The 15,516-nt window shown below is 44.6% G+C and overlaps 1 protein-coding gene across 2 annotated transcripts in view; it reads left to right on the top strand.

Moving 5' to 3' along the window:
- Window positions 1-15,516, top strand: part of BRINP3 (BMP/retinoic acid inducible neural specific 3) — a 147,732-nt gene that overhangs the window by 90,413 nt on the left and 41,803 nt on the right. For both annotated transcript variants that reach the window (XM_023758597.1, XM_014460549.2), the window contains one exon: window positions 2,143-2,379. In XM_023758597.1, the coding sequence (XP_023614365.1) occupies window positions 2,143-2,379 (237 nt within the window). The remainder of the gene's footprint in view (window positions 1-2,142; window positions 2,380-15,516) is intronic.

The raw sequence follows: 15,516 nt of genomic DNA, 5'->3' as shown, positions 1-15,516 counted from the left end.
GATACGAGCATTCTAGAGAAGATGACGGAAATGTCAAAATTCACTGTACTCCTTAAATTATCTCTAGCGATTGAAAATTTTTCATGATAGTATTTTACTTCCTTACGGTTCTCACTGGCTCAACAAGGAGCAGTGTTTTCATAGGTCTGCCTGAGTTTTGCATTTTTTCTTTTTTTAAAAAAATATTTTTATTAATTTCAGAGAGGAAGGGAGAGAGAGAGAGAGAAACATCAATGATGAGAGAGAATCATTGATCGACTGCCTTCTGCACACCCACTACTGGGTATCGAGCCTGAAACCCGGGCATGTGCCCTGACTGGGAATCAAACCGTGACCTCCTGGTTCATAGCTCAACGCTCAACCTCGGAGCCATGCTGACCAGGCAGCTTTATATTTTTTTCTTATAGATTCTGGTAAAAGTTGTAAACATACTTATTCATGGTGTAACATGAACTGTTGACATTTTACAAATAAATACATATGGCTGTTATGGCTGCATTTGTCTTCTGACAACTAGAAATGTACTTGAGAATACATACATTCTGCTATTTATATTTTCCACTATAAAGATAGATTATGTGATAATGCTAGTAAATTACCATCTTTTTCTATTTGAAATAATTTAATAGGGGGTTCTAAAAAATAATAACTTTTAACAAGCCTAGATTGTTTCTGAAATGCTCGTGTGTATGCATATTGCTCATTCATTCGGACAGTGAAAGGTTATGAATAAACATGCACTAGTTTGAATAAGTTCAGGAAAGTGTTGGTGTTGGCACGTTGTCTAAATCCTGCCGACTGATCAAAGGAGTAATTCTGAGTTGTTCTTTTCTGGTCTGCCTTCTTCAATTGCGTAAGCGCGAACTGTATTTACATATTCAGTTTTACACCAACATACATTTTTCTCTCAATACTAATTCTTTGTTTTTATTAAATGTACCTCATAGATAATGATGAAGGGTCAAACATTGGCTTTTTTTAAATAAAGGAAATGTAAGTGTAAAAATCCAGTTTTAGAGTAAATAACAACTATGTGTTGGTCAAATTTCCCCTTACTGTTATGTTTATTTTCATCTACTGATTAGTTTGAATGTTTAGCCTTCTTATTAAATTTTCCTGTGTAGCAATAAATGCTGAAATTGAAACAACATTCTTAAAAAATATATTTATTAATTTCAGAGAGAAAGGGAGAGGGCGAGAGAGGTTGAAACATCAGTGATGAGAGAGAATCATTGATAGGCTGCCTCCTGCATGCTCCCCCACTGGGGCTTGCCCTAGCCAGTGTTGCTCAGTGGATAGAGCATCAGTCCTGGGACAGAAGGGTCCCAAGTTCGATTCCGGTCAAGGACATGTAGGTTGCAGGCTGGATCCCTGGCCCTGTTGGGTGCTAGCGAGAGGCAACCAATCGATGTGTCTCTCTCATATTGATGCTTCTCTCTCTCTCTCTGCCTCTCTTCCTCCTTTCCACTGTCTCTAAAAATCAATGGAAAATATCCTCGGGGGAGAATTAACAAAGAAAAACAACAACAAAAGAAAATACTGAAAACTGTTAGAAATCAAGTGATGCAGAATAAACACCTGCCTCCCTTTTCAAGGGTAGACAGTCTCTACCTACAATGTAGATGATTCTACATGAGGGAAAAATAACCAAACATTCTGATCAAATAAGTCAGAGAGCCAATCAAGTAAGTTCAAAAAACAAAATCAGATAGTCTGAGGGGTTGAGCACGTCTATATTTACTGGGCTTCTTGCACAGTGCATGGAGTCAGCATATGGTGCAAAGAGTTATAAATATTTGCAATTTTGTGGAGTTGGATAATTTTCCAGGGATCATGTTCAACATGCATCAATCCATATCTCAATACACTGAGTCTTTGACCTTTTTGGCTATCTATATATATAAAAGGCTAATATGCAAAGTGCCCCCTTGGGAGTGCAGTCACTCGCTATGACGTGTGCTGACCGCCAGGGGGCAGCGTGGAATGAAGGAAGGCCCCAGCCGGCAGCCGGAAGGCCCCAATCGGCCCTTACTGCTAGCCAGGCCTATGGACCCTATGTGCATGGGGTCTCTAGTTGTAAATATGTATTAAGCTTTTTTTTCTTTATCAAAGCAAACTTGTTTGCTGTGTTTGCTCTTTAAGGCCTGCAGGCTCTCCTCCCCGACTATCTTCAGGAGCGTTTTGTGCAGGCAGCTCTGAGCTACATCGCCTGCAACTCCGAGGGAGAATTCATCTGCAAGGACAATGACTGCTGGTGTCAGTGTGGCCCCAGATTCCCAGAATGCAACTGCCCCTCCATGGACATCCAAGCCATGGAAGAGAATCTGCTTCGGATAACCGAGACCTGGAAAGCCTACAATAGTGACTTTGAGGAGTCAGGTAAGACCTGGGTTTTAACGCCACACTGCGACTTGGCCCAAGGAATTGCCGTGTTGAAAAGATCATTCTTGGGAGGGATTTTACTAGCTTTGTCTTCTTCTTCTTTCAAATGGACATGGGATTGCTTTTATGGATGGTTATTCAGTATTTCACCAAAAACACACATGGCGCTTTGTGTATTTCTGCGTGCTTTCGGCATTGGAACCTTGCCTGCTTTTGAGCTCACATGTCAGTCATTCTGTTGCTTTCGTCAATACAAGAATGGATTGTGTGACATCTCTGATACCTCGCTGGGTTTTTCCAGTGTCCCTGAGCTTCCTGACGTCTCCCCTGGTTCTGTGAATTCGCTGGGCACATGACCTTCATTCCCCAGTGACCACAGACAACAGTTTGACCAGCCGTTTCCACACAAGGAGGATTGCCCTCATCCCAGCCTCTTATAGAGTGTCCTGGACACACCCACCATCCACCACATCAAAGTCATGGCTTTCCTCAGCACAGTCTCCCCCTCCATTTGCAGCCCCATTGCTGTCTAAGTCAAGATCAGCTTGGCGGTACTGGAATAGCAAACTCCCCTAGCATCTCAGATAGAAACTCCATTCATTTCTTTTTTTTTTTTAAATATTTTATTGATTTTTTACAGAGAGGAAGGGAGAGGGATAGAGAGTTAGAAACATCCATCAGCTGCCTCCTGCACACCCCCTACTGGGAATGTGCCCACAACCGAGGTACATGCCCTTGACCGGAATCGAACCTGGGACCTTTCAGTCCGCAGGCCGACGCTCTATCCACTGAGCCAAACCGGTCAGGGCTCCATTCATTTCTTGCTCAGACCACAAGTCCACACAGGTGAACGGGAGTCTTTGCATTGCCCTGTTCTCACCTCGAGTCCGGCTGAAGAAATGTCCTATCTGGGATGATTTGGGAATGGAGGCAGTAGAAAGAGAGCAGTAAATCATTGCGGCTCTTAGGTGACTTGCCAGGAATTGATTACGATCACTTTTTATGGCCAAGTCTAATTTCAAAGGAGACAGATGCCATTATGCCATGTGCCTGGAAGAGAAGACGACCCAGAATGTTGGTGGACAGCCAACCTGTCAGCCAGGGTTGGTTTTTCAGAAACCGGCAACTAAAAACATATTCTCTGTCATCTCACCACGTAATCGTAGGTGGGACTATATGGTTTACTCTTGGTATCTGGAGTTTCATAGTCCGGGAAAGGCGATGTAGACTATTTTGTTATGTGAACTTTGACACATTCAATCCATTGTAGCCATCGTTTTGTCGAAACTCAGTAGTTGGGCATCAGATAAACAAACTTTATCAGTAGCAAGCCATGTGATCATTAGTAAGTCATTTAATCTCTTAAAACTTCTGCTATCTCATTTGTTATTTGGTTACCTTATTTAGCTTAGAGGAACTAGGTATAAAATTATTATTCAAAATTAACTATCACATATAATATTGCATCCTCATGGGTGAAGATCTTTGGCCATCATATGCTTATATTTATAGCATAACTGTTTTATGGGGATTGGTAATTAGAATATAGGAGTAAGGGAAAGAATGGAAGCTTTTCATAAAATCAAGTCTCTAATGATGATTCTTAAAATATTTATGTAAGTTTTAATTTACTGTGATAATCTGCTCATTGGCTCTGCTGTAACTTACAGGTATCCCCAGCAGGAGACAATGTTCAGCTTTCATACTAATATATCAAAACCAATTTGGTTTTCACTGCTGTTTGCTCCCATTGGTCAGTGTGTCTGCTCTGATTCATCAATGCCTGGCTGTATCCTATTTAATATGTTATGAATATCACCTTTGCCATCACCAAATTTTATCCTGTACTTCAGTTAATTTCCTAACATCATCTGAAAGAAGATGGCTGTAGAGTGTCAAGCAAGTGTCTTATGCAAGGATTCCTGATTTAGCTCCCAAGGGCTTTCTGCCAGATGCCATCTACCTGCTCCTCTTTGCCTGATGTATTTCCATTCCTAGATCAGGTCCTACATCTCAACTGCCTGTACAGGGTTCGATGTTTTTTTGAGGGCAGAGAACAACATATTTATTTTTATTTTTTTATTTTTTTTTACTGATTTCAGAGAGGAAGGGAGCGGGAGAGAGAGATAGAAACATCAATGATGAGAGAGAATCACTGATCAGCTGCCTCCTGAATGCCCCACACGGGATGAAGCCCACAACCCAGGCATGTGCCTTGACTGGGAATCAAACCATGACCTCCTAGTTCATAGGTTGATGCTCAACAACTGGGCCACACCGGCCAGGCCAGCATATTTCATTTTATCATTACACTAGAGGCCTGGGACATGAAAATCCGTGCACTGGAGGGGAGGGTTTCTCAGCCCGGCCTGCCCCCTCTCACAGCCTGGGAGCCCTCAGGGGATGTCCTACTGATGGCTTAGGCCTGCAGGAGGTGACTGGGCAATCAGGGGAAGGCGCCACCCCCATCACCCTGCAGCTGCTGCTGCCTCTGGCCTCCCTCTGCGGGAGGCAACCGGCCAATCAGGGGAAGGTGCTGCCCCCATCACCCCACTGCTGCTGCCACTGCCGGCTGCTGCAGCTGCCAGCCCTTGGCCCTCACTTCTTAACACTGGCCCTCCCCCGCCCACTGGTGGGTGGGGGGCGATCTGGGGCCAGGGCAGCTCAGGGAGGGGCTGTGGGAGGTTGAGGCACAGCAGGTTGCACCCCATTCAGCCTCTGTAGAGGCGTGGCACCAGGACCGGGCCCATGCAGCCCCCTCTCCCACTGCCTCTGCAGAAGGGGCCATAGCGTTAGACTGGCCTGCGTCGCTGCCTCTCCCGCACTGGTGCCAGCCCTTGGCCCTCATAGTGACTGTGGCTTTGTCTAGAAGGACATCCGGAAGGACATCTGGAAGACGTCAGGTCTATCTGATCTAATCAGCATATTACCCTTTTATTAGTATAGATGAAAACTGGTAAACTGTGCTCTATTTCGTAGACACGTTGTACATCACAATATATGTTGATTGATTGATTGATGAACAGGATCGAATATATGCGCAGCCAGGCGCTGCCCCGACTTTGACTGAATCTGCCTCGTTCCCTGCCTCTTGGAATGTCACCAAAGCTGAACTTGGTCTTTTCAACAGGCATATTCAAAAGAGCAGTGCTAAGCACCAAAAACACTTTACCTGTTATATTGTTTTGTTTTGTCTTTACCTCAGGATTGTGAGAGATTTTGGGGGGGTCTTTTTTTTCTATCGCTCAGATATGAAGAGCATGAACAATACAGGCGATTGATTACAAAGAGTGCTTTTTCCATTACTTTGAATTTATTTATTGAGAAAAGTTACCTCTCTAGAGATGTTTGTTTTAATGCTATCAGAGGCCGTTGTTACTAGAACCTATAATTTGGTCAACTATCAAGGTTAAGTGGAAACCAATCATTCATCATTGATTCAGTATCACCGAACTAGCATAAATGGGGACTTTATTCAGTGTTTTATTTGTTTCTGTGTTTTAATGTCAGGTTTTTGTTTTTTTAAGTAGACATAGACATTGGGGAAGGAAGATTAATAACTCATACTGTATATTCAGAGAATTTTTACATGGTTGCATACATGACACACAGACACAGACAACACTATGCTGACACCTACAGCACGCACAGAGCATCCACCAAGTGGCTACAGGGCCTGTCACGGAGGGTCTAGTTTAATGTTTGTTATCTTGCTAGTATGACTTAGCAGCCAGCCGTGAGGTGAGGAAGAAATGGCCCTTTTGCTGGCAACAGTCAGCACCTCGTTTAAGGAGTTGACAAAGTGTGAGCGGAAAGATCCGGAAGTTAATTGGCAGCTAAACAAATGTGTGGCCTTATGTCAGATCGTCAGGTAGCTGTGTTGTGTGAACTCCCAGCAAGTATCATCCCGGGAAGGTTGGCCAAATTTGTCGCCCTGGCTATGCAAGATAACACACACACAGAGGAGCAAGACAAATGTCCCCAGGCACCGCGGGAGCTCAAAGACGCATCTCAACTCATAAAACTAACCGGGGCTGGCTCTCGAGTCCGGTCTGTCAAGCCTCCTGCCTGGTGGGGAATCCTCTGCTCTACACAGTGTCGAGTTGATAATTTCACTCCTGTTTCCAGGGGTGGGGAGCTCTCTGAACCACAAAGCAAAGCCCAGGAGCATGAGTTGGAGCCCTGTCATTAGAAGATGACTCTTGCCCTAGAGCAGTGATGGCGAACCTTTTGAGTCGGCGTGTCAGCATTTTGAAAAACCCTAACTTAACTCTGGTGCCGTGTCACATATAGAAATTCTTTGATATTTGCAAGCATAGTAAAACAAAGATGTATATTTTTGATATTTATTTTATATATTTAAATGCCATTTAACAAAGAAAAATCAACCAGAAAAATGAGTTCATGTGTACACGTGTCATAGGTTCGCCATCACTGCCTTAGAGGGTTTGGCTCAGTGGATAGAGCATTGGTCTGCGGACTTAAGGGTCCCGGGTTCGATTCCGATCAAGGGCAGTACCTTGGTTGCAGGTTCCCTGGACCTGGTCGGGGCACGTGCAGGAGGCAACCAGTCAATGTGTCTCTCTCACATCAATGTTTCTCTCTGTCTCTCCCTCTCCCTCCCACTCTCTCTAAAAATCAATGGGAAAATATCCTTGGGTGAGGATTAACCAAGAGAGAGAGAGAGAGAGAGAGAGAGAGAGAGAGAGAGAGAGAGAGAGAGAGAGATGGGGGGAGATGACTCTTGTTTATTTTGAAATTGTATTTATTCCTCACTTTTCTGCAAAAGTAGCATAATGGTGCCGTGTGCTAAAATATTTGTGGCTCTAACCTTTGTCCAATATGGTTTCTTCTCCATACACATGCAGTGTCCACTCCCTCCTCCAGGGGGCAGCCTTCAGGTATTTGCATAATTCTCCCACCTCCCCTGTATGTGTGTTAAGGAATCTCATATTCCTACTCTCTTAGGTGATCTTTATTTCTAACCCATTGGCCTACCTTGTAACCCTCTTGGAATAATGTCGGTTTGTTGGTGGAATTCAGAACTAAACAGAACACAGTGTTATGAATGTGGATTCTTTAATGTTACATAAAACAATTATCTTTATTCTATATATTACGCAGACTAAGAAATCCATTAACTTTTTGGCAACTATGTCATATTGTTCAGGCACATTGAGTTGTGATAAAAATATTTTTAAATAGCCCAGCTGGTGTGGCTCAGTGGTTGAGGGTAGACCCATGAACCAGGAGGTCCTGGTTCAATTCTTGGTCAGGGAATGTGCCCGGATTGCTGGATCAATCCCCAGTGGGAAGCGTGCAGGAGGCAGTAGATCAGTGATTCTCTCTCATCATTGATGTTTCTCTTCCTCTCCCTTCCTCTCGGAAATAAAAATAAAATAAAATAAAATAATAAAATAAAAATAAAGGGAATACTCAAATACTCCCACAGCAGAACAATAAAACTTGATTAAAAAATGTTTTTTATAGATTTTTCACATAGTCTGCTGGTAAGTCAGATCCCCTCTTTTTATTTTTATTTTCTCACACACACGCGCGCGCGCGCGCACACACACGTGCACACACACACACACACACACACTTTTCTCTCAAGTACCTGCTGACCTTCACTCTGTTTTCACATTTCTGCCGTTGCTGCACTCTCTGAGCTTTTTTGGAATCTGATTCCAACATGGACTAAAAATAAAGTCTTTTTTGGTTTCTTATTACTCATCGGCTTTTGGTTGTTTATTGATGTGTTGATTTTAGCAGAAGAGGGCCGATAGTAGAACCCAGTCCGAAAGCACACTACGGTTTCCCTGGAATGGGAGAAAAATTCCATATGGATTCTAGCAATTCGCTTGGTCCACTTCATTCTTCTTCTTCCCAAAATGAGATCCCATTTTATTTCTAATTAATACCAAACTGAAATGATATCTGTATGCCCAACCATTTTAACATTTTATTTTTTTTTCAAAAAAGGGTTATTACCATATAATATAATTAACAATTCTATTTAAATGCCCTCAAGGCCAGTCTGAATGATAAATGCCACTTTGCAACAAATTCTGCTACTTCTGATTGGATATTCTTATTTCTGTGCAAAATGTCGACTGGCCGGTGTTTCAGTTTGAAATTTATTCCAAAATGTGCACCGAGCGGCCACAGATAAAACACCAACATGCCCCGAGTTCTCTCCTTGATCATTCTTTTCTGTCCTGATATCTTCCTTTCTGTTAAAATGCATACTAACACTTGGAAATTCTCGGATGAAATACAAGGTATTTACCATCAAGAAGGTCTCCGAGGACAAAGTACATCTGCTCAATCTTTAAAACAATGCTTGAACTTCTCGGCGTTTTTTTAAATTCCGAGTCAGCTTTGATGATAACATTCTAGGACGTGACAATCCTTCCCTGGAGGGTGGAGAGCTGCAGAGGGATCTAGTTAGTTGAAGTTGTAAGAAACCGATTTTTTTTTGTCTTAAAGAGAAATACATTTGTCGTGTGTGTCTTTTAAAAAATGTTCTTTGCTCTCTCTTCATCCTAACTCTATCCCATGTTGCTTGAAAGAATCCAAGACAGATTTACAATGAAGCAGAACATTCTTGAATACATATGTTTTCTTTAATGGATTACCCTGCATTGAAAAGTATTATATCCATGCTCAGCTGTGATGGCTCAGTGGTTGAGCATCAACCTATGAACCAGGAGGTCACAGTTCAATTCCTGGTTAAGGCACATGCCTGTGTTGCAGGCTCCATCCCTGTAGGGGGCGCACAGGAGGCAGCCAATTGATGCAATTTGATGTATAGCACAGGAGAAGGCTGACCCTGTATGCTTCAGCTAGTGACATACCTGACTAATGATAGCAAGTGACACCAGAGGACAGGGCGCTGTTGGTAGGCCAGTGGCATCACAGTGGCCTTTTGTTGTGGTTGTTAATCTGTCTCATGTTGATTTGTTTATTTTTGAATTTATTGGGGTGACATTGGTTAGTAGATTATATAGGTTTCAGGTGTATAGTTCTATAAAACATCATCTGCAAATATTGCATTGTATGTTCACCACCCCAAGTCAAGTCTCCTTCTACCACCATGTATCCCCTCTTTACCTTCTTTTACTTCCCACCACCCCACCGACACCCCCCCCCCTTTTCTCTCTGGGAACCAAACCACTATATTGTTGTCTGTGTCTATGACAGTGGTTCTCAACCTTCTGGCCCTTTAAATACAGTTCCTCATGTTGTGACCCAACCATAACATTATTTTCGTTGCTACTTCATCACTGTCATGTTGCTACTGTTATGAATCGTCATGTAAATATCTGATATGCAGGATGGTCTTAGGCGACCCCTGTGAAAGGGTCATCCGACTGCCAAAGGGGTCGCGACCCCACAGGTTGAGAACCGCTGGGCCCTAAAGGAACAGAATCTACGCCCCAGAGAAGCATGACTGCAGGTGGAAGGCAGAGCTGGGGTCATGCCTCAGTTGTAGATGCCATTTCTTCTTTACGGGGTTGGAGTCTATCACAGTTAACCACCTGGGTCAGAGGACGGCAGAGAGGGGTCATGGGGAAGGAGAAGAGCCCCCAGGACCTAGAGCAGATGCTCATCTCGACCGCCAACAACCGTCCCTGGGCATGAAATGCTTGGGACTGAGAACATATGACAGATCCAGAGTCATGGGTTGTATGTACTGAACACCAGCTTCAGAATAACTGAGTGGAAAGAGCAAAGCCATGTTTTGAAGAACTTTAGTTATGAAAAGAAGGAGAACCTTAAAGCGGTAGATTGAGGACAAACAGATTCTGGTAAATATTCCTTGATTGGAAAAGTCGCAAGGCCTAATGTCACACCAAAGGGAATGCAATGATGAAGAGGAGACTTAATTAAGCAGGAGAGGGGGCGCTATGAAGCATGCCATGAGGGCTATGGCCATGGATGAAGGCGGAAATTGGAGTATGTGTCTGTCTTTCTATGGGGCAGGAGAAAGACATTCTTCACACATGTGGTACATTGGCTAATTGGAAGTAAAAGAAAAGACACTGTCAATTTTTCTTTTTCTTTCTCTCTCTTTTTTTTCTGTAAAAAGCTTTATTGTTTCATTAGGTCCAATGCATGGGAGACGGCTTCTTGGGTAAAAACAAGACACCAGGGGGTGCAGAGGGGCCCCCCAAAAGCCTCTGGGCTTCACAGGCTCCTGGTTGTGCTACTCGCCCAGCCCAGCCTGGGGGCCTCCTGTGGAGCTGAGGCAGGTGCGGCCCATCTTCCTGATGAGTCTCACCTGCAGGAGGTCACGGGGACGCGGGTCTGCACGGGGAGAACAGGGCCTGTAGCTACAAAAGGGCCTGGCGCAGGCTCCTCTCCAAGGCCAAGGCGGCTTCCGTGGCCCTCAGTTTTGTCCACTCACCTTGGGGGGCCTCCGCACGTCCTGGAAGAGAATGCGGCCACCGCGCTGGTGTAGCATCTTTAAGACGCTCAGGCCCTCAGCTTCTTCTCCGCCAACTTGCAGTAGACGCGGCCCCCGCCCTTGAGAGCCACACCCTCGGTGGAAACAGAAGCCCAGAGAGAGGTGGGTGTGGGGCCCGCAGAGGCAGGTGGCCAGGCGGGTGACGGGGCCTCCGCCTCGGTGGTGGAGTAATTCTGACGAACTTGGGAGGGAGCGCGTGGTTGTTGTGCATAAGGGGTTAAGGCAGAAAGGAAACCCGTGTGTTGGCTGGTCTGGGAGGTGGCTGTGAAGGTGGCGACTGGATGAGACGCAGGAGAGTGGCCGGAGGCTGGGAGCATTGGTGTCCCTGGGTCTGTCCCATCCAAACACTGTTGGAGCAGGAGACAGACCCCGGACGCCCAGCGCTCTGGGCCACTGTCAATTTTTCAATCTTTTTTGGGAAGAGAAGAAAAATCAGAGTAATTAACAAGGGACACATAAAAAGTTCCGCATACAATTTAAATATTCAGTAGGATCGTGAAGCTTCGGGGTGAGATGGAGTATATGATGGAGGTGGTGGAAGGGGACCAGGTGGGGTCTGACCAAACCTGGGTTCTGCAACCTCCGTACTGTGCCTGGGGGGAGAGGGAGGGGGAGAAAAAGGCAGGGCCTGCTCCCAGGAGGGAGAGGCACTGGGTCCTCCATGCTAAGGGCTTTAGGGCTTTAAGGGTGAGATCTTAGGGGGGCCCCAGGGGAAGGTCTCAATAGAACATTCAGCAGCTTTCCAGGTGTCCTTTCAGGGTTACGGTCTCCACTGATTGGTTGGGGGGCACGAGGGCAGGGGTCATTACTCCATGCACCTGGTTCTGATGTCCAGCTGTGGCTGGTTTCCTTGCTTCTCTGGGGCCTGGAGCTGAAATACAACTGAGGCCTAGATGTTATCTCTCGGGAGGAAAGGTCAGGGGGGCCAAACTGCCTGACCGGCATATACTAGGGGAGGAGAGGTCAGCCCGGGGGCGAGGCCCCACCCTACAATTGATCTTCCATTGCTAGGCGCCTGGGCGTGTCCGCCTGGTGACCTCCTGTTCCTGGCCCATCGTCCTGGCTCTGCTCCTGTCTGTCTAACCATCTAATAGTGGTTCTCAACCTTCTGGCCCTTTAAATACAGTTCCTCATGTTGTGACCCAACCATCAAATTATTTTCGTTGCTACTTCATAACTATAATGTTGCTACTGTTATGAATCGTAATGTAAATATCTGATATGCAGGATGGTCTTAGGCGACCCCTGTGAAAGGGTCATTCGACCGCCAAAGGGGTCGCGACCCACAGGTTGAGAACCGCTGGCTCTACGACGTCATGTAGAAAAATATTTGTAAACTATCAAATACTATGCAAAAGTTGATTTTACTTATTTATTTTGGATATTATTTCTGGGTGTCATTGAACCGACGTGTGAGATAAGGGAGCCTCAAATAGTCTGCGTCTTAGCCTCAGCTGTTCTACATCAGAGATCTGGATTTAGTGATTGCTCATAGGACGGCGTTGCTATATATGTTGTTTGTGATGTTGTTGCCCGTGTTGAATTTAGAGAACTCGCACATACATCATGAAAACGTTTGTTTTGCTTTTAAATTGCATATGGAAAGGGAGCCTGGAAAGGGAACAGAAATCATTTGCATGCCGAGGAGTTCCAAGTAACCTTGTACACACAGTTCCACGCATTGTTTTTACCCGGAGAAGCGACTAGAGAGCTATTTTGAATTATTTATGTTAACCATCTGTTCCCTGCATATCATATCTTCCAGAACAGACAGATCCCATGCCCTTCCGACTTGAGCTACCACTACTTCTAGACGAGCAGCTGTTTTCTTATCAAAAATCCATACTGAAGCCATTTATCCTAAACTGGTGAATTCCATTAGTATTTCCAGGACTCTAGCCGGATGAATCTGCTTAAATAGCATTCTCCTTAAAAACAGGTGCTTAAGTGGCTTATCCCAATTCTATCATTTAACAATAGTACTTAGGGAAAAAAAAACACACTCCAGATTTTCTGCTAAAACAAAATAATAGGACTGCTTTCATTTACTACTACTTTTTGTTAAGAAAACAGCACGCAGTTGTCAACATATGGTACTTGCATGGCCTTGCCTTGCTCAGAGAGTGGTCTCGATCTAAACTGTTTTAAGTGGAATTAACATTTTTTACAATAGGTTAATGATCGTAATTATAAAAGGACACATATAAATAAAACTGATTTTTGATCACTCTCTTAATTGCATCGGGCCGCTGTAACAGATTACCACAAACTTGGTGGCTTAAAACAACCAGAAAGGTAGAAAATCAAGGTGTCGACAGGACCTTCCTCTTTCTCTGGATGTTCTAGGGCAGTGGTCGGCAAACTGCAGCTCGAGAGCCACATGCGGCTCTTTGGCCCCTTGAGTGTGGCTCTTCCTAAGCCTTAGGAGTACCCTAATTAAGTTAATAACAATGTACCTACCCATATAGTTTAAGTTTAAAAAATTTGGCTCTCAAAAGAAATTTCAATCGTTGTACTGTTGATATTTGGCTCTGTTGACTAATGAGTTTGCCGACCACTGCCCTAGGGGAGAGAAAAATACCCTTGCTTTTTCCAGCTCCGGTTGCTGCCAGTCTTTCTTGACTTCTGACCCCATCACTCCAACCTCTGCCTTTGAGGCCACCTTCCTCCTCTTCCATATGTCATCTCCCTCCACCTCTCCACTATAAGATCATGGGGATGGCCCGGCCAGCATGGCTCTGTGGTTGAGTGTTGACCTATGAACCAGGAGGTCAAGGTTGGATTCCCAGTCAGGGCACATGCCCAGCTTGGGGGCTCGATCCTCCGTAGGGGGTGTACAGGAGGCAAGCAATCAATTATGGCTCCCATCATTAATGTTTCTATCTCTTTCTATCACTTCCTTTCTGAAATAAAAAATATGTATTTTTTAAAAAGTTGCAATTAAAAAAAAAATCACTGGTATAGCCTTCAGAGCCTGTTTCAATAAACCAGATTAATCACCCCATGTTGTCAAAGAAAAACTTGCTACAGATAAATTAAAAGGGCAAGGAAGGTCGTATTTAAGACTATTAACATGGAAGACAGAGATGGGTCTCAATTCAGCTTCAACAAAAGGTGGTAGAAATTTTAAGTGCTGGATGCAGTGGTCGGCAAACTCAGTCAACAGAGCAATGATTGAAATTTCTTTTGAGAGCCATTTTTTTAAAACTTAAACTATATAGGTAGGTACATTGCTATTAACTTAATTAGGGTACTCCTAAGGCTTAGGAAGAGCCACACTCAAGGGGCCAAAGAGCCGCATGTGGCTCTTGAGCCGCAGTTTGCCGACCACGGAGCTGCTGGAGGAAAAAAATAGCAGAGGACAAGTCGGGGGGGTGGGGGGTCAGCCAGTGTTACCAGGTCATCTGTGTTTGCTAATTGGTGATTAGTGGGCTCTTATCTTCCCACAGAGGGTGAGAGATGGGCTCTCTCTCTTTCCCGATGGTTATATTTCACAGGGATGGCTCCCAGGTCCTTGAGAAAGACATTCCCGGGTTGTAAACCTGTCTAGACGCTGGGATAAGATTTACATCTCGAAGGGGCAGAGGAAGAATTTACAATTGCAAGTTTCCTCAAGTAAATGCTCTCAGTAAAGAGAAGTCAGGGGCTGCCTTAGTCCGTTGGGACTGCCATGGCAAAAACGTCCTCGGTAGTGTGGCTTACAACCAACCAAAGTTCATTTCCCATCGAGGTGGCCCGTGAGAAGTCCAAGTTCAGGCCCCAGCAGATCCAGAGTCTGGTGAAGAGCCACTTCCTCAGTCTTAGATATTTGTTATATAAGCAACCCCATCACCTTGGGGGTTAGGATTTCAACATATGAATTTGGGGGCAATATATTCAGACCATATCAGGGACCTATATTCCAAAAGAAACCTGTCTTAAGGTTTAGACTCGCTGAAGGGACTGTGAAGGCCATCTTGGTCAAGGTCAAGACTTAACTTTTTTTTTTTTTAAATATATTCTATTGACTTTTTACAGAGAGGAAGGGAGAGAGATAGAGAGAAACATCGATGAGAGAGAAACATCGATCAGCTGCCTCCTGCACATCTCCTACTGGGGATGTGCCCGCAACCCAGGTACATGCCCTTGACCGGAATCGAACCTGGGACCTTTCAGTCCGCAGGCCGACGCTCTATCCACTGAGCCAAACCGGTTTCGGCAAGACTTAACTTGATCATATCTGCGAAGATGTACTTTTCAGTTAAGATCATATTTACAGGTGCCAGGGAATAGCATGTGGATATTTTTGGAAAGGCACTCGGGACAGAGCTTGTAAATGAGAACCACTCATGGTATCTGAACTTTTGGCCCGGTCTCAACATTTTCAGCATCCTCCCTCGTGGAAAGACGTGGACTTTGTTATAGTGCATTAAAGTCACAACAAATGTTTTTGGCTTGGGTCTGGGGAAAGAGTAGGTGTTCAACAAATGTATTTGAAAATTTTTACTTTTAAATGTTTTTTAAATGGTATTTCTTCCGCTGGTAGACCAGACATTTATGTCATCAGACATCTCCAATCAATTCCATTTTCACATACTAGAGGCCCAGTGCATGAATTCGTGCACGGGTGGGGTCCCTCAGCCTGGCTGGTGATCAGGGATGATTGGGGCTCACCAGCTGGGGGA

The sequence above is a fragment of the Myotis lucifugus genome, unplaced genomic scaffold, assembly GCF_000147115.1.
Source record: "Myotis lucifugus unplaced genomic scaffold, Myoluc2.0 scaffold_133, whole genome shotgun sequence".
Classification (NCBI taxonomy): domain Eukaryota; kingdom Metazoa; phylum Chordata; class Mammalia; order Chiroptera; family Vespertilionidae; genus Myotis; species Myotis lucifugus.
Note: the sequence above shows the minus strand (reverse complement) of the source record. Positions and strands in the feature narration are given on the sequence as shown.